The sequence below is a fragment of the Myripristis murdjan genome, chromosome 6 (assembly GCF_902150065.1).
Source record: "Myripristis murdjan chromosome 6, fMyrMur1.1, whole genome shotgun sequence".
Classification (NCBI taxonomy): Eukaryota; Metazoa; Chordata; class Actinopteri; order Holocentriformes; family Holocentridae; genus Myripristis; species Myripristis murdjan.
The window spans coordinates 7941377-7960082 of NC_043985.1; the positions used below are offsets into that span (position 1 = coordinate 7941377).

At 42.6% G+C, this 18706-nt stretch overlaps 1 protein-coding gene across 2 annotated transcripts in view; it reads right to left on the minus strand.

Moving 5' to 3' along the window:
- The window catches only part of LOC115360447 (polypeptide N-acetylgalactosaminyltransferase 18-like), a 135282-nt gene that overhangs the window by 52958 nt on the left and 63618 nt on the right, over positions 1 to 18706 (minus strand). For both annotated transcript variants that reach the window (XM_030053368.1, XM_030053367.1), the window contains exons 2-4: positions 15195 to 15402; positions 13019 to 13185; positions 7203 to 7389 (exon numbers count right to left, since the gene is read on the minus strand). In XM_030053368.1, the coding sequence (XP_029909228.1) occupies positions 7203 to 7389; positions 13019 to 13185; positions 15195 to 15402 (562 nt within the window). The remainder of the gene's footprint in view (positions 1 to 7202; positions 7390 to 13018; positions 13186 to 15194; positions 15403 to 18706) is intronic.

Sequence of the window (18706 nt, forward strand, 5' to 3'; positions counted from 1 at the left end):
GAGGGATCTCTCGCGGACTTTTTGAGCCCTTAATGCACCCTTTCCGTAAGTGGGCATCTCCGCAGACTTAGCGTTACGGAATCACCCATAGTTCATTGCATTGTGACGTATGACACGAATCCCCTGGGGAAACCAGCTGGTGGCCGCTATAAAAGAGCGAATTTGTAAACAAAAAATATGGAGGGTGCAATCAGCAGTGACGCCGCAAAAAAGAAGAAGTTCCCATGTGAGTATAATATTTTATATAAAACAAAAAATGTAAAATAAAAAGTCCCAAAGCTGCGATTGTGAGAAACATGATGCATCGCCGTTGACAACCAAACAAAGGGCTCTCCCATTCCCTTTTTACCTACTTCAGCCCCTTGCAGCCTCACACACTCAGTCACTTTCCAGGCGCAGCTGCTTAAGTCAGTGAGGGCTCAGGGCTCAGGGCTCAGGGAGGAGATCGAGATTCAGCCGTAGAAACACTGAGGAGTCAAATGAGCCGTCAAGCAACAGGTGTTGGCAAACAGGTGGGCAGACAGGTGATTGGCTAATGAGGGCCGCCCATTTCCAGCACGGGAGTTAATTGTGATTCATCACTCCTGGGTTTTGAAACCAACACAGGCTGGTTGGAGAACTTCCCAAGGAAAACTAAAGTAAAATAAACCTTAAAAGTTCCTTACAGATAAACTAATCTTAAAACTGCTTTGTGAGTCCAGGTGCATGCATAGGAGCCCACAGGATCTTCGGAGTCCTTGAGTCATTAAGCATGTTTTTGTGCAGAAAACCCAAGATACCAGAACACAACGGCAAACTGATTGTGGATTATAGATGAAAAAATCGATGTAAAATCAAAACCATATCACTCAGGCATCTATTTGAATGAAAATATAGTCACCGAGGCAGATAATTGCAATGTAGGGTAGGGGCAATGAGCCGGATCCAGCAGTCAGTGCTTTGTTGGTAATTATACAGCAATTTCTCAATTTCTATGCAAAAAAAAAAAAAATGAACAAAAACTCTGAGAGGGTGGGTGGGTTTCAGAGAGCGAGATGAGAGAACGCAAGAACAAAAAGGACGGAGGTGGAGGAGGAGGAGTTCTGGAGGAAAGCACACAGAGTCGACGAGAGCAGATGGAAGGGAGTGTGTGAGCGAGAAAGAAAAGAAGAGGAGTAGAAGGGGAAAAACTGAGACATGGGCACAATTTCTTATTTACCGTGTGTGAAATCAGACGTGGTGCACAGAGTGCTGATTTCACATCAACTTATCAAGGCAATTTAACACCAAAACACAATGTCAAAACTGTGTGTTTATGTGTTTGTGTGTGTGTGTGTGTGTGTGTGTGTGTACATTGTTAAAGAGAGGGGAGCAAGTGTTTATCTCCAGTTGAGCTCTTTCGTGGCACAGCGAAGAATGCTTTCATTAGTCATAGCCAGATACCCCTCTGTAGCAGTGTGTGGGAGGTTTGTGTGGGTGGTGTGTGTGTGCGTGTGTGTTTGTGTGTGTGTGTGTGCAGAGCCACAAGAGAGAGAGAGAGAGAGAACGAGGGTTGGAGTGGGTGGATAGGTGGAGAGGTTAAGAACCTTGTAAGTGTCTGTTGTCTAATCTGGAGCACAGCAGCACCAAATGTTATTTTGGAACCAGCCCAGACATTATAATAAAGTGTGTGTGTGTGTTTGTGTGTGTGTGTGTGTGTGTGTGTGGGAGCCAGAGTCAGAGAGAGAAAGCAGGTGAAGGAGAGCAACAGAGAGAGAAAAAGAGCGAGAACGCATGCCCGAATGTGTTAGCAGCCTGTGAAAACAAGCGCTCGCGAGTGTGTGTGTGTGTCTGTGTGTGTGTGTGAGTGTGATGATGATGAACAGCTACTCAGCACGGCGGCTCCACCAAAAACTGTTGGGGGAACGTTTTCAGGACGGGACCCCGGGCCAAGCAAACACATCCACCTCGAATATAAATAGTCAACTTTTAAGACAAGCAGCGGCGTTGATGTGAGAGAGATCAAATCGATGCTGCATGAAGGAATTTGCATTAAATACAAAATATTCCTGTGTTAACGTGTTCACAAAAGTCTAGTATTAATATAAAATCTGTATGTCACAGCATTAAAAACGACTCAGTTAAAAACGGAGATGTTCTCATTTCTGGACCCGAGATGCTGCGTTACTGACTTTATCTCATTTTCAGAATTCCCATAGTGGCGCCCCCTAGTGGTGAAAACTCCTGTAGCCGCAACACAAAGGTTATGCTGTTCATAAAAATATCATAATGCCCTTAGCTCTAAAGCCCTGTTTGCAAACACTAATGACCTATAAGCCACACAGGCCAATACACAGGATTATTTTTTTCATATTTAAACAAAATGTCTTTATTAATTAATTTTTTAAGGCTTATTTTTCATGCTTATATATGCATCTGTGTGTTCTGTGTATCTATCTCGATATATAGGATATGGAGTACATATGAAGGGTACACAAATTAAATTATAAAGTATCTCAAGATAAAAATAAACACTTTATCTTAAGCAGGCACCACAGAAAATAATTATTCAAAATACGACAGTGTGCATTTCTCTTTTTTTTTCTTTTTGTGTGTTGCAAGAGTTAATGCATCTATGTGCAAACTAAAATCATTCATTCATTCATTCATTTTGCAAGCTGCTAATCCTAAAAAACTGTTCTTAAGGATATTCTACTGTACATACGGTTATTACTGGATATATTGTTATTACACTGTTTATTTTTTTATTTATATAATGTCTGCTTTCACTGCCTGTAGAGGTGCTAAACCAATTTTCACAGTAACGTTGGTGACAATGTTAACAGTGACAATAAAGGAGTCTTATTCTTATTCTTATTCTTATTCTTAAAACGGGTGGCGGGGGTGCTGGAGCCTGTCCCGGCGCTCGTTCACACACACGTTCACCGCTAGGGGGCGACGTCGTGTCTCCTGTTCGCCTGACCAGGAAAATACTGCAGCTTGGGAAGAACTATGGATTCTGTATTCTTAACAATCATACATTAACTTATATTTATCGCTGCAATCATACAACCACTTTTATTCCATATTGATGTATATTCTTGTTCATATTTTGTCACGAGAGCCTCTGCCAGTGTCGAGCTCACGGTGTGTGTTGGTGTGCAGAAAAAAAAACTTTGTATCCTCTGACCTGATAAGGAGACAGGAAGGTCCTTGTTTTCTGCTTGGCAACGGCTCGAACCTTTCAGAATTTCACCGAGCCAAATAATGTGCTGACGTGTAAACCAGGAGGGCATAAAGAAATCTTTAGGATGCGCCCACACAATCACCTCTCTGACACCGTCGGCGTGCTGCTTTTTCCATTTTGCAGCAATAAAGCACAAAGAAAGACGACTCCAGCTGTTCTTTCCTTTGTTAAAGAGACTCCATGACTCTCTCCACGACGCCATTCAGACGTGAGCGGAGAAAAAAAAAAACCCACCTGGAGCCGCAGTGTGAACGCGGCCTTTGCAGCACTAACGGGAGCAGATGCAGCTCATTCAGGTTGCTTATGCAGCGACTGCAGGGGATTGATTAGGGCTACATGAGTCCCAGTATGCTGGCACTTTTTGCAATGTTACACTCTAACGCGCTTTAGGAGAGGAAATTGGGCTGTCCATTGTAATTTTAAAAGGTAATTACTCGTCGGAGTACAGTGAAACAGTACATTCATCAAAAAACGAACGCGGCCTCTCCCCCGTCTCTGTCGAACACGGTGTCAGCTTTGATTAAAGCAGCCGTTTTCTGACGCCGCTAATGTCGCAGCGGCAGAGTGATTAAAGAAGACACAAAATCCACGGCCCATCACTGACATTACATGCTGTCAATTGTTGGGTGGGTGGCGAGGAGGGTGTCGCACGCAGCCCTGCGGGAAATATACATGTGTGGGCGGGTGCGGAGTGCCAAATTCAAATGAACTCTGGCAAGGGCCCATAAAGCGTTGGAACATATGTGATTCATAAGCCGGGACGAGCGGTGAATTTAAATGAGGTCACACCTTTCGCCTCAGCTTAAATGAAACCTCAGAACACACCTGAGCCTCCTCTGTGCCGGACAGGAACTTCAGCCGGGACCGGGACGGGTCTCACTAACAATCATGGATCTCCATTATGCACCAGAAAGAAGCTGAATGTAACTTTAAACAAATTTGGCAGATATCAAATAAACACTGTTGCTATCAGGTGTCCAGCACAGAACTCGACATGGGAGAGTTACTGACGTATTAAATGACCGTGGTGGGAGTGGGATTTTTACAGCGCTTTGCAGCACAAATAAAACGACTTCATCCCCAGTCTGTCATGCAGCGTGTGTGTGTATGTGCGCGCGCGTGTGTGTGTTCCCCGATCCGTTTAACCGGAGGCTCTTGGCCTCAGTCGGCGCTCATTTTCTGTTTCTGGGAACGCCAGATGGGATAATACCAGTTGCAAATGATTAGACTGTGAAAATGTCCAAAATAATAAACAAATCCTTCCTGCTTTTTATGCAGCCTTGGGTTTCCATTCGTTTCACTGCAATATGAAAATGACTTTCCAGAGACTTCAGTCTTTCTTCACAGCAGTACTCCATCTCCAGAATAAAGTCCTCCACATTAGTTTTCCTAAAAGTAGCAGCACTGTCGTCTCCCTGTTGTGTCCCTCCGCCAGGGGAAAACAGTCCCCGGGAAAATGTTTGCTTTACGCGGCCGACTGTCAGTCAACATTTTAAGCATGATAAGTTGGATGTTTCAAACAAAAATTCAAATCTGAAAATCGAGGGATTCTGATTAGAAGCTGTGAAATGCTCAGCACCCCGGCATGATGTGCAAAACGGTTTGTTGCAAAGTAAAATTTGGGTAAATTGGGGTAAATTTATTTGCATGTCTCGTGATATTAAAATGCATATTAAAGGTGCAGTATGCAGAGTTTCTGAGGGCTGATTGGAGAGAAGAGGAGCCTTTACAGTGAACTGGCCATGTGGAGTAAACACATCATTTGAAGGATCTACTTCATATAGTGAAGCTGGTTTTGATTGTGATTTCATAATTGTATATTGTATATAGGATTGTATATAGGAGTGTGTGTGTGTGTGTGTGTGTGTGTGTGTGTTTATTTTTTTTTATCTATTTTTTATCTATTTTTTTTTTTTTTACTTTTTTTTTTTTTTACTTGCACAGTGCTGGAGTTGTTGCCATTGCATTTCACTGCTGTTGTACTTGTACATTATTGCATGTGACAAATAAAAATCTTGAATCTTGAATCTTGAATCTAAAACACATCTTTCAAAAATACATGAGCTGCATGATTAAAAAAATTCTTGTATATATGATTTTTTAGCATTATTACGTATAATTACATGCAACAGAGCTATACTATAAGATGGAGAGGTGCCAGTTCAAAAGAAAACAACCCGAACCGCTGACTGACTGACATGTGATGGCCACAGTGTTAATAATCTAATAATAAACAATAATAAATGTTAATAATCTGCTCTGGAGGCTCTAACTGTATTGTAATGTTATTTTATTCAAATGCTGGGTTATCATTCATTCACTGCATGATAGCTGTCATTTTCACATGCAGTTTTCTAAGCAAAATGTTGAATCTCTGGTGCAAAACAGATGTTTCCCTGGGGACTATTTTCTGGCAGAGCGACCGCTTCACTCCAGACAAATTCACATCATCAAAACACGACAGTGCTGCTGCTTGTAGCAAAAATAATGTGGACGACTTTATTGAGGTATATTCACACCAAACAGGAATTGAGTTTTTAACGTGGCGCGATTACATGCAAAGTCAATGCAAGGATGCGAAATCACGACGGGCAACGCAAATGACCCAAATTTCCACGTCACAAAAGTTGCAAACACACGAAATTTGTGTCACTCGTGAATTTGCGTCAGCTGAAATTTTTCAACTTGAGCGAAACATTTGCAGCCGTATTCACATGAATCCATGACGCTTCGTATTCGGTCTGAACACACCTTCACAGTGACGGAAGACATGATGTGAAGAAAGTCTGAAGATCCAGAAATCAGGGAAAAGGAGGAACTAAAGCCAAACTCGTCTGAGAATCACCACTTTGCTTGACTTTGGCTTTGGCTTTGTGTTTTTGCAGTTCAGTCAGTCAGGACACCCCAGTTATTATTTCTCATTTCTCTCTCAGTGCCCCAACATTTAAAATATATCAATCAAACCTGGTTAAAGCTGCACTTGACAAGGTTTTTTTTTTTAGAAAAAACACACCCACATTAGAGAAGAGCGTCCCCTCCCTGCTGCCTCCTGCTTGAGATGTCGTAGATTCGCCCTGTTACGGGACTTTTGCCTTTTTGCCATTTTTGCTCTTGGGATCATTAAACATGAAGGTCATTAAACAGTGTTGAGTGCTGTTTTCTCTCCCCCTGTTTGCCCAAATGAAATTCAAGTCTTGCCCACTCAACAATTCCATGTTAATTAAATGTTTAAAAGAGGTCTAATTGGCTACAGAGCTCCAGTGTAAAGCTGTGCCAAAAGGGATTTTTAAAAGGAAAGTTTAGTAGATGTGTGTGTCTTAGATGACATATTGTGGGATATAACAAAAAGCATAGAGCATAACGTTGTGCATAGGAGCTCCTCTGGTGCTTATGCTTGACAATAACCGTCATTTATGTATTACTTTAAATATGCACTATATGTAAATGCATGCTGCATAATAGTCAAGGCATAGATGCAATGTTTAAATGACAATTAATCCTCATTTATGTTCCTATATCATGGAAAAAAACAAGATCTCATTATAGTCTGTGTTGTAATGATTTTTTTTTTTTACACAGCTCAGTTCAAAAAGCCCACACTGAGATGCGGAAGAAATCCTTCATTAATTCATCACCTCTGTTTTACTCTTCTCTTGTGTTTTGTCTTGTGTGTTTGCTGCTGTCCTGGCTGGAGCTCCGATTTCCTGCTTAAATAATTCTTTTAAGTGCTCACTGGGTTGGTGTGGCAGGAAATCCTCTCAACACAAAAAGTAATCAATTAAAAGAGTGAAATACAGCGGTGAGCAGTGCTCCGCCCGGGGAAGGCTGCACTCACCAACATTAGATCTGTGTATTGTTTTTTTTTTTTCCTTTCTCATCTCTTGCTAGTTGCTAGGTGGAGCCTCCATATGGAGCTGCCTCGTTTCATGCTTTATGCTGCAGATGCACACGTGCAGCGCTGCCATGCTTTTCTTATGAAACGAAGCCGGCCGCTCACCATCCCGTGTTGAACTCCACGTGGGCGTCGAACAGAGCGACGACGGGGGCGGACGCAGCCCTCCACCCGCTCACTCTGGACCTGATCAGCCCCTCCTGCTTGTGGTGGCGGACCAGCTTGATGAAGCCTGGGCCGTGCTGCGCGTTGGTTTCATCCACAAAGCTCTGCAGGTGCTCCTTCAGCTCCACTGGACAGAGAGGGACACACACACACACACACGTGTTAAAGCAAACTTACTGAAGCCTTTTGCAAAATTGATATCATCGACCGAAATGCTGGCGGCTCTTCTGGACAGAGGAAGAGTCGGTGTGGGTGTGCATGTCAGGATCTCAAAGTTTTACATGTTCTGGAGCTGCAAAATGGTTTTCATTAAGCCGGGGAGCCCATTTGAGGGGATTTTGCCTGAGGGACTGTCACGGAGCCGGAGGTAGCTGAACCCAAATGCACAGAGACAGAGAGAGAGACACACACAGAGAGAGAGACAGGGAGAGAGAGACAGGGACTCCCTCACAGCTCACACTGGGAGACAGGGGGAAACACTGAGCCAGACAGGGACGACGACAGGAACCCGAGGATGAAAAGATATTGTTCAGAGGCCAGCAGGTTCAGAAATTAACACTCACCAGCCGGCGAGTAAATTCTAAAGACAACATGCCACTCTGGCCGAGAGAAATAAATGAATTTCCTCCACGCACCAGAAAAAGCCACGGGTTTGCTGTCACTTCATTCTGCTGGATCATTAATTCATTTATTTACGGTTTATTTACCCAGTGCAAGGATCACAGTGTTTGTAGGGGATGTAAATTTGCAACACCGGTTCCTGGAGGGGTTTTTTGTCAAAAATAAGATCTGCCAAGTGGTGTGCGTCATGATTTTGTTACAGTACACGAGGCGCTTGTTGTCATCCAGGCAGCTGACAAATTACAAAGCCAGATATGTGGAGATTTGTTGGAGTGGAGCCCAAGTGGAGACGAGCGGGAGGAAAATCGCCTTGAGAGAGAGCTGATGGAGACGGAGCTGGCTACTACAGAATAAAAAACATATTACTGTGAAGTATGACTGAACTTATTATTGTTACTCATGAGTACTTGCTATTGTTAATTACTTTGGTTATATTCTCAAACTCAAAAAATGAAGCTTTTTCCATTTAAGGGCGAATACAGCTGACTTTATTTATTCAAATGTATTACATTTTAGTGCTGAAACAGTTATAATTAATATTTCTGCATACAGTTACCACTATTATTACTGCACCCTGCTCTAATACTGATTGAGAATTGCATATGAGAACAAGATAAGATGCTGAATAGTAATAATAGTAAATTGGTATGGTAAAAAGCAATTTGTTCTTTTTGGCTGGTTAAAAAAAAAAAAAAAAAAAAAAAAACATCCGCCTGGCGTCCACCCACCTTGGCAGGTAGGCCAGAAAGTTAATGTTGGATCCTGGAAGCCAAACTTGAACAATGACAAATGGATTCAGCTCAGATTGTTTGCTTGTTTGATTATCAAAAGCAAAGCGCAGCCAAAAGTCATTCCATCCACTGAGCAGGAGACATTTTCAAAACGTATTTGTAACGTGATGATGTTTAATCAATGTTAAATACTTTTTAAGTTTTAACAGTTTCTCATCAGTTAAATCACAGTGAAATTAAACGATTCCTCATTTTGCTGAGGACCCTCTTGAAGTCTGTCATGAACCCCAGGGGGTCCCCAGACCTCACTTTGACAACCCCTGAGCCGGCATGCTGCATAAAGCCAGTCTGTATACTGACCAAAAACAATACAGTGATAATTATAACTTTTGATCTAACTAAGTGAACAAAAGACAACAGACTGAAAAGAAAGAAAAGAAAAGAAAGAAAAGTATGAAACACACCCCGCACAAACACACACACACACACACACAAACACACACACAGCTCTGTTGCAAATATTAATGTGTTCTTCCAATTCATGTTTCCCTGTTGCTTGATGAATGGTTTTAGGGTTTTGTGTACCTTTTGGATGCGGATAGACAGATACACACACACACACACACACATGCGCGCGCATGCACACGCACACTGACTGCCCACAGTGGAACAGTGAACATCTTCATTTCCTCAGTGTGATTTCTCTCTGTGTTGTAATCCTGCCTGCAGGCTACGGCTGCCGCTCTCGCGCTCTATTCATTATTACCATCGGCCCGGATTCTCAGTTCTCTCTGTTTCCTCCTAATGAGCTGCAGTTTTGCTGCTGACCTGGAAGAAACTCGCCTCATTTAAAAGTGGAGTTGGGAGTGTTTGAAAGGCACCTGACGGTGTTGTACGCTCATGTGTGATAACCACGTAACGGGGGAGGCCCCCTGACCAAAAATCAAATCATTAAATCAAGCACAACCAAGTTTTCCACTTAATTTGCAACCATCTGAACTGCACTATCAAAAAAAAGTTTACACCCGAGTGCCGTGAAATGAAGCTTTGCTCATCTGAGAGGAGATCATGTAAAAACTGCCTGGGCTGGGAAGGATCCACACTGGACTGGAGGAATGAACTGGGACGTAGCACAACAAGTGATGGGTTAAAAGCTGGCAAATCAGCTACACACATTCTGGATTCTTCTACATGAATAAGGATGCAACTGTGATGCAAAACAAACGAGGCTCTCGGCACCGTACTGTGCTGGCTTTGAAAGGTTTTATTTGATGGGAGAGGCGTCATTCAAACATCTGTGATGGCTTTATAAAGGCATACTAAACTAAAATATGGAATTTGTCATTAAAATGTTTTTTTTTTATTGTCATCACTGGGTGTAAAAAACATCATGAAGGTGTGGGAATCTGAGGTCCTCTCCAGTCCTCTCTGGCTGGAGAATAAAACTGACTGTCACATGTTGAGCCCTCCAACCAGAACACATTCCTCCTGTCCCTTCCAACAAGCAGGACACTGTCACTGCGCTGGACAGCTGGTCGGCCTGCAGGGTCCAGACAATACTGTTACTCTACAAGGGGAACTAACACTCCTGTGCGGAGAGTCACCAAAAGCTGCTAGAAGTCACTCGGTGATGTCATCATCTAATTTGCATACCAGGCTGATCTCCATGATTAACAAATATATCATATTAAACCAAAATCATCATTTGTGATGGGCAATAATGAGCGTTGTACTGTATATGAGTTATTAATGTGCCCCTTCTGCAGCTGTGTGTGTGTGGTGTGAACGAGCAGCTGTTGCCTTTACCGCCGCCGTCCCACTGAGACCGACCCACAGAGCTGCTGTGGGACAGAGGGAGGAGACCCGCGCTGGTCCCCTCGCAGAAGACTGGACTCTTGTTAGCGCACTAGGGGCGTGAAGTGTGGAACCAACTGTTCTGAGATGACACTTTCATCAACACAGATGTTCTCCCAAAGATCAGAGAAAGTCACTACATGTGTCACCAGTCGTTTTTGAGGGATTGAGTCGCTAAAACGTGCTCAGTCTAGTGACAAAGTCGGCAAGTTGGCAACACTACACCCAGTCCTGTAGAAAATACAACCCTAAAAATCCATTTTATTCAAGTTATTGGCTTCTAGGGATCCTCAAATCTTGCTGGATGTTGCAGATAGCATTCAAGAATTATAATAAATAGGAAAAAGAAAAAAATGAGTAAATTGGGTTTACGTCCCTTTAATGGATAGAAATATTTACGCAAACTGGAATGCCATGAGGTAACCACTAGAAAGACACAATAAAAATAAGGGGAGTTTCAAACAACACGCAAGAAAATTCACGAAAGTTTTTGAACTGGCTAAAAAGGTGAAGAAGTCTTTTCATTGTGACTGACTGAGCAGCTCCAGACTCATCAAAGCATCAGCACTTCTTCACCGAGGCTTTATGAATACTCTGTCGTCCCGACTAAATTCAGTAGTCCTGCAGCAATGCATGATGGATGTGAGCATACCCCCCCTCCAACCCCCCCTTTGTATTCATGAAGCCTCAGTTGACCCTCATCTGTTATAATTATACAATCTACGTTCGATAAGCGACGGTTTTTGTCAATTACGTTCTTTATGAATCGGCACAATGGAACTGTTAGTGAAAAGAAGGCATTTGCTTTAAATCATATTTAAAGTGTTGAGCTGAACAGTGTATCGCATTAGGAGGGAATAATTTGAGGTAAAATTTTAAATCTATTTATCCCCCTGGTTGCACTGCTAATCAGCATTCAACACTGTGCAGCTACCATAACTAAACTAATATAACGTTGATATATTATTGAAGAACAGAGGAGCAGTGAGAGACCCATAAAATCTGCGGGCGACGGTAACAGAGACATATTTCTCATAATGGTAATTATAGATTTGGCAGCAGTGAAATATGTTCCATACTACGTGATGCAATTACTAAAGCCGCTCCTCTTGCCGACAAGTCAAACCGGGGCCTTGACTGCACTGTTACAAGGTTTGAATCTGTTGTCATATGCCGGCGCTGCGGCAGATCCTGCGCGCCGTCCTGACAAAAATATAAAAGAAGCAGAATGTAAATTTAAGCTGTGTAATCTCCGTGCTCACCTATGACAGTCAATACTGAACACTTTTTGATTTCGGTTGTTCAAGTCTTGTGATGATGGGCGGAAAAGCTTTCATCAAACTGGCAGAATTAAATCAATGCAGCCAAATAAGTTGGAAGATTAAGCAGAAATCCAGACGTGTGAAAAAAGAAAAAAAAAAAAAAAAATCCAGCCTTAAACACTTTAACTCTCAGGATTAACGCTTTAAAAAAAATCAGCTGCTGATCTTGCAGTATCGGGCCAATTCTGTTGTCTGGTGCTTTACTTAAGTGCATTCTTGCTAAGTGTTGTATTGCATTGTATATTTTAAATCACATCTGTTGCCGTATACAGATTTTATGGGCTCATTATACGCATCACAAAGTGCATCATCATAAGCCTCTCAGTGAGCGGTCAGTCGGCACAGACGAGACGAGGAACGTGCCTTTACTTTGTTGTCTTTGATGCACTTTTTTGTAATTTCCCAATTTCCAATGAAAAGAATCCAATTTTAACTTTGCACTCGTGTCCTCTCAGAGCTGCATGGAAAAAACTGCATCTAACAGTATTAATGTCTCTAAAAAGTAACTCAGTAACTTGTACTTGGAGTACATTTTAAACAAAGTTAAAAAAAATAAAATAAAATTTGAACAGCAGTGCTTATTCTTCTACTTGATTTTCTAGCACTCTTTCCACCACTGCACTCACCAGTCACACGGGAAGAGGCAGAGATACCAGCTTCTCCGCTGACAGGAGCCTCAATAGACCAGGCATTCTGGGAAATGTATGCCACTCGTGTAAGAGGTAGACGCGGCAGGTTGAGGGAGAAAAAGATAAAGCTAAAATGTTTTTTTGCTCCGCCAAAAAAAAAAAAAAATAAAATAACACTATCACAAAATACCATACCTCCTGGAACACACTGAACACCACCTATAGATGACATGTAACAGAGGAATACATGCAGGGTTCGATGTCTCCTGCAAACGCACCATGCTTACAGTGATGATGACCTCCGTCTAATTAAGATAAAAAGTAAGATAATTAGTGCAAGGCCTTGGCGTGGCAGCCCCTCTAATCACAGTATTGCCTTAATTAGGTTTGGATTGCCTCATTAGTGTTTATGTGAGTGCAGCAGATGGATACAGATACAGTGGACGTGCACGCTCGCTGTTTAAGGCCAACGACGGAGTGAGTTTTGATCTGGAGGGTTCAGCGGACTCTCCCTCGTGATTCGGTCTGCCTCTCTGCGCCCAACGAGGCCGTTTCATCCCATAAGCGAGTTAAGATCCGGGGGAGTTTGTGGTTCTCACCGCTGTCGCTGTGATCGTCCACCAGTACGATCTCTTTGAGCAGGTGCGCCGGAGTCCTCTGGATGGCCGTGTGCACGGAGCGCAGCAACACCGACAGGGCCTCGTTGACGAAGATGAAGATGACGCTGAGCTGAGGGAGGTCTGAGGAGTAGGACATGTTCCTGCATCTGGAGGAGAGAGACAAGCGGAGGAGCTGAGGACGAGCATGTTTGTCTGAGGGAGGAGGGGAGGGAAGTGAAGAGGATGGAGGTCTTTCAGAAAAAGTACATCAACAACAAAACCCTGCAGCCCGACCAGAGGCACAAAACATTTACTGGTACAATTCTGAAATACTGGCACTTTGGTTGAGTATTTCCATGTTGTGAAACGTTATACCTTCACTGCCCTACATTTCAAAGAGATTGTACATTTTTCTGATTCCTCTGCGCAATAAGATCTATCATGCAAACCATCCCGTGTGATGTGTTCAGGTGTAAACCAGTCCACAGAATATGGAACGGTCACAGCCACAACATTAAAAGTCTGGGAAAGCTGATTCAAATATACTTCCGCAACACGACTGCCATGTTGCTCTCTCTCTGGTTTTTAAGAGAATACACTGCAAAAACGCAAAATCTTACCAAGATTATTTGTCTTATTTCAAGTCAAAAATGTCTTATTTCTAGTCAAAATATCTCATTACACTTAAAATAAGACATGATCACCTCAGAAGTAAATTGTTTTTAGACTATTTTCACTTGTTTCAAGTGAAAATTCACTTGAAACAAGTGAAAATTTGCTTGTTTCATTGGCAAAATTTGCCATTGGAAAAAGTGAAAATTCACTTGAAATAAGTGAAAATTAGCTAGAAACAAGAAACAAATTTTGCCAATGAAACAAGCAAATTTTCACTTGAAACAAGAGACAATTGTCTATAAACAAGTTACTTCTGAGGTGATCATGTCTTATTTTAAGTGTAATGAGATATTTTGACTAGGAATAAGACATTTTTGACTTGAAATAAGACAAATAATCTTGGTAAGATTTTGAGTTTTTGCAGTGTAATCACCATATATTAGATCAAAAAGGTAATTTATAATGAGATATGAAGCAGATTTGGACTTATACCAGCTAATATTCACCAGGTTGTACATCCAAGTCAGATGAATGAGGATTGTAGATGTAACATGAATCGGTCCAGCTGTGACTGTTCACGAGTTTTCTGCGAACGATAATAAATTTGATCTGACAAAACCTGAATGAGCCGTTTCGTTTCAGTAGTAACACCTGCATTTACCCGCTGCTTCATGTAAAAACATCTCCTGTATTACATTTTATTGGCAGATATGATGTTACTGTTTTCTGGGACTGTGACATTGATCAGTCCAAATCAGAGGCCCGACCAATCAAAACTTGATGACTGATCAGCGGGGAAAGCCAAAGCATCTCCTCAAAGATTTTTTTTTTTTTTTTTTTTTATGCATTTTGCAGTAAGAGCCATTTTCAAGTATCTGTTCAAATAACTCACGGCTAAAGAAATTACATATTCCACTTCCCCAGATCCTTCAAATACTTCTTACATGTTAATGGATCAATTATTTCACACTCTGAAAGGAACAATTCTTCACAACGACTACTTTCACTCTCCGTACTCAATTACGTTTAAGTCCTAATAACATTTTGAATGCAGAACCTTAACTTTAAATAGATTTTTTTTTTCAGTATAGTATTGCTATTTTTACTTAGAGACCCCATGAAATGGACTCTTACTCTTTCTATATGAGCATTTGGGCGGGACACAGTGGAGGGAAGGATCATTCACAACAGTAAACCAACAGGACGGACCAAACCCCTGACCCAACAGGGTATCGCTTTGGGAGGGAAACCCAATTTTTATTTGAAGGGATTAGGGTTAGGGGTTAGGGTTAGGGGTTAGGATTAGGGTTAGGGTTAGAGAGAGGACGTTTAAAGATTTGTGAAGGTTTTATTGGTTGATATTTTAATTTACACCCACTTGTGCAGGATGATGTGACAGTTTATGATGCTCACAGGAAGCAAAAGTCATGTGAGATCATTTCATGGGGACTTGAAATAAAGGATTTCAGTATTTTCTCCAAAACCCGTCCCGACTGATTCAAAATCAAGTCCACCACAAGCAAACGCTGCAAATCACAGATGCTGAATGAATCAGACTAACCCATCAGGTCGGAAGTCCGGGATGGGGCGTGTGAGCGAGATGCGGTCACTAAGGTAACCGTTGTAGCCGTAGTAACGGAACTTCTTGAGGGCGACCCTGCGGCTCTCCGGGCCGAGGTCGTGACCCCAGCGGGAGAAGAGCGACGAGGCCGCATCCGAGGCCGAGTCCGAGGAAGACGCCGCGTCCTCACCTTCCTTCTGAGGCGTCTCTGTGGACAGAGGAGGAGAGAGAGGGATATGTTTTTGATATTTTCAAGCCGGCTTTTATTCTGCTGCTCTCAGACAGCATTTTACCCGAGCCCCCATCGCTTCCCTGACTACAGCGCTGCCAAACGCCATGAGAGCTACCTGACGCTATACTGTGGAGAAATTCACTGACAAATGAATTTCCTCCAGGTCTATTCATGGAGCTTTAGCAGGAAAAAAAAAAATCACTGTGACCGTGTAGCAGGTTTATTAAATTATTATTTCACCCTGTTTGCTCAGGGGTGAAATAATAATTTCAGCAGCATGGGGAGAGCATAGGATTCAAATGGGATGCAAAATAACAGGGATTTTCATTGTTACTACAAATACCTCATTCTGGCAGTCACACCGATCGTATTTCTGCAGATGGTGGACTCAAATCCTTTTATAAGCCCAGGGTAACAATTTTTTTGTTTGTTTTCATCAAGCGCTGTAGCCGACTGTTGTGTGCCATATGTGCAACGAGCAGCTTCCCATGCAGCCTAAAAATGGCAACAGAAGCCACGTATGGAAAAATATTTGTGAACAAAAGAGAGCGTGCTCATGGCGGAGGGAAATATTTACAATCTCAGTGTATTATAAAACCACTAGGAGAAACTGCATCCGTCCCAGTTCAGCGATATTTTAAACAACAGTGCGCCGCGTCTCTGTCAGCGATGACATGGCAGATCTGGGACGACGTGGCAGCTGAATTTGAACGCAGCGGCGCGCTGTTGGTCCGAGTCACTCGAGGATCAGGATCATTTGAGACAATGAAATATTCATGAGATGCTGAAATTCCAGACCTGCGTGCACAGGTGGCAGCGCGAGCACAAGCCCAAGTCGTCTGAGCCGAGCATCAAGGAGGAAATTCATAAAATGCACAGAGAGGTCCCCTCAATATCTGAAAATTACAGCACCAACATCTTTGTCTTTTTTTTTTTTTGCTGTAGTTCTCTCATGTCTGCCCTCAAAGCAGCGACACGGGGCTGCTGAGGAACTGCGAAGTGCCCGCTCTCCTTTTGGGAAGAAAAGAGAAAAAAAAAAAATACGGTCGAATGGGCTTTTGATTAGCTTGAAGAGCGGCACTTTTCCCCTTCGGCAATAACATGCTTAATGCCCTCATGGGGGAAGCGCGGGCCTTCTCTTCAAGTCCCTTCCTCGCCTGATAATAAGCAACCTGAAAGCCCTGCGAATGCTTTTGGGTAACTCTGCGGTTCAAATGCATTGTGCATGTCACAAGTTTGGAGCCATTTTCGGTAGCATCCTGCTATTTTGTTTCCCCTCTTTTGAGTTGGATGACCGAGAGACAGACATTACGCAGCGAAAACAGCAGCCTTCGCAAAACACACCTCTCAACACAAGGAGAAATATACAGCATTAGAAAAATCAAACAACAAAATAAATTAAGTGGATCAGCACAAATGTAGGAATATAGAGAGAGAATAAAAAAATAGAATATACTAAAATATAGCTAGACCTTTCACCTTTGAACCTTTGCATATAAGATGAAAAATATCTACAGAACAGTATATGTGTATTTAAAATAGTTGTTTATTCATTAAGTTAAGCGAAGTCTCTCGCTAAATATTTATATATATTTGATTCGATTTGATTGATGCTTTTGTCCACAGTGCAGGTGTGTACATTCTCAGTCCAGGTGACCTCAGTGGGAGTGAAACCCTGGGTCATCAAAGCATTCAAAGCCAATTTCTCACGAGGGGAAAAGGCCAGGATGTTGGCTTGCCAGTGGCAGACAGCTCTGTAGTTTCCTTGATGTTAGTGCTGAGAAGAAACCGATCCAGGGGGCGCGCTGTGTGTGTGTGTGTGTGTGTTTGCTGCGTCCTGCCCCGCGCCGAGTCTGACATATTTCATCATTTATTTAGTCGGACCCGGCTCCCCTTCCCTACACAGCTCTAGGGCAGCGCGTGACTCCGCAGGGGGGAGTCAGGCAAGTCAGGGGGAATCAAGTGGAACAATGTGAGGTGAGGTGCGAATTTGTGTGCGTGTTTGTGTGTGTTTGTGTGCATACTGTATGTCGCACAGAGCAGGCACATCCTTCTCCAACAGTGACAGAGTGCCACAGCGCTAAACAGTGTGCGTTTGTGATGCACGTGGATGCATACGGGTGCACGTGTTCTGCTCTTAATTTGATACAGGGCTAAGAGACCTGTGTGTGTGTGTGTGTGTGTGTGTGTGTGTGTGTGCGTGAAGGCTGTGCTCCGGACTGTCAACGAAAAGCTTATTGAACTAATGAGCAAATGACTAAGCACAATTATGAATAGGCTATATGGACGTGCATTCCTTGGATTAAAGATAATTTGTGTGTGTGTGTGTGTGTGTGTGTGTGTGTGTGTGTGTGTGTGTGTATGAAAAGGTCTGTAGATATTGCTATACTTGTGAGGACCAACTACTGACTGAGAAGCAACCTGTTTTGTGAGTGTAATTCAGGCTGTGAGGACGTCCTGGGTGGCCGTAACAAAGAGAAAAAGGGCTAATTGAATGATTTATTGATTTAATTTAATGACTGAATTTAATTAAATAGAAATATCCTCCCAAATGAAGACACGTTGCTGGTCTTTATTTCTTAAACCTCCTCAACTGTGGAGCAATGGAATGGAAACCCACTGAATTACAGAAAAAAAATGAGTATCCGGTCTTTAAGTCGTGACGTAACACCTTTTCAAAATACTATTTCCGGGTCCAATCCTCGTCATTTCAATATGCCGCAGTGCTGTGTTCCTGGTTGTTCTAACAGATCTGAGTCTAAAAAACGATACCATTGTCATTCTACCGCTTTCCTAGCGACGAGAAAGAGAACATATATAAATATTAAGTTTTTCATCTTAATTTACGTCAAAAGTTATAGCAGTCCTGGGGTCCGTTTCACGAAGCAGGTTCAACAAACTCCGAGTCTGAGCCTGAACTCTCAGTTGATCTACTGAGAGTTCAGTTAGTTTTAACTGTCTTAACTTAACAGTCTAGTTTTCGGTTCCAGGACAGCTGATCTGAATTAGTTTGATCAACTCGGAGTAGTTTCACCTGGAGTTAAGTGTGTGCACCACAGCTATAAAAAGAAATGACAGCGTCAATGGAGCCCCGATTTGACGAATCACCATGGCAACGGGGAAGCGTCGGGCTGCGTTTTTCACCCCAGTTGAACTGGAAATCTTAATGCATTCATACAGCGAGTTTGAACATGTTCAAAAAAAAAAAAAAAAAAAAAAAAAAGTGCAACACCGCTGCAGCGGCAAAGCAGAGGGAGACGGCGTGGGAGAACACTGCTGC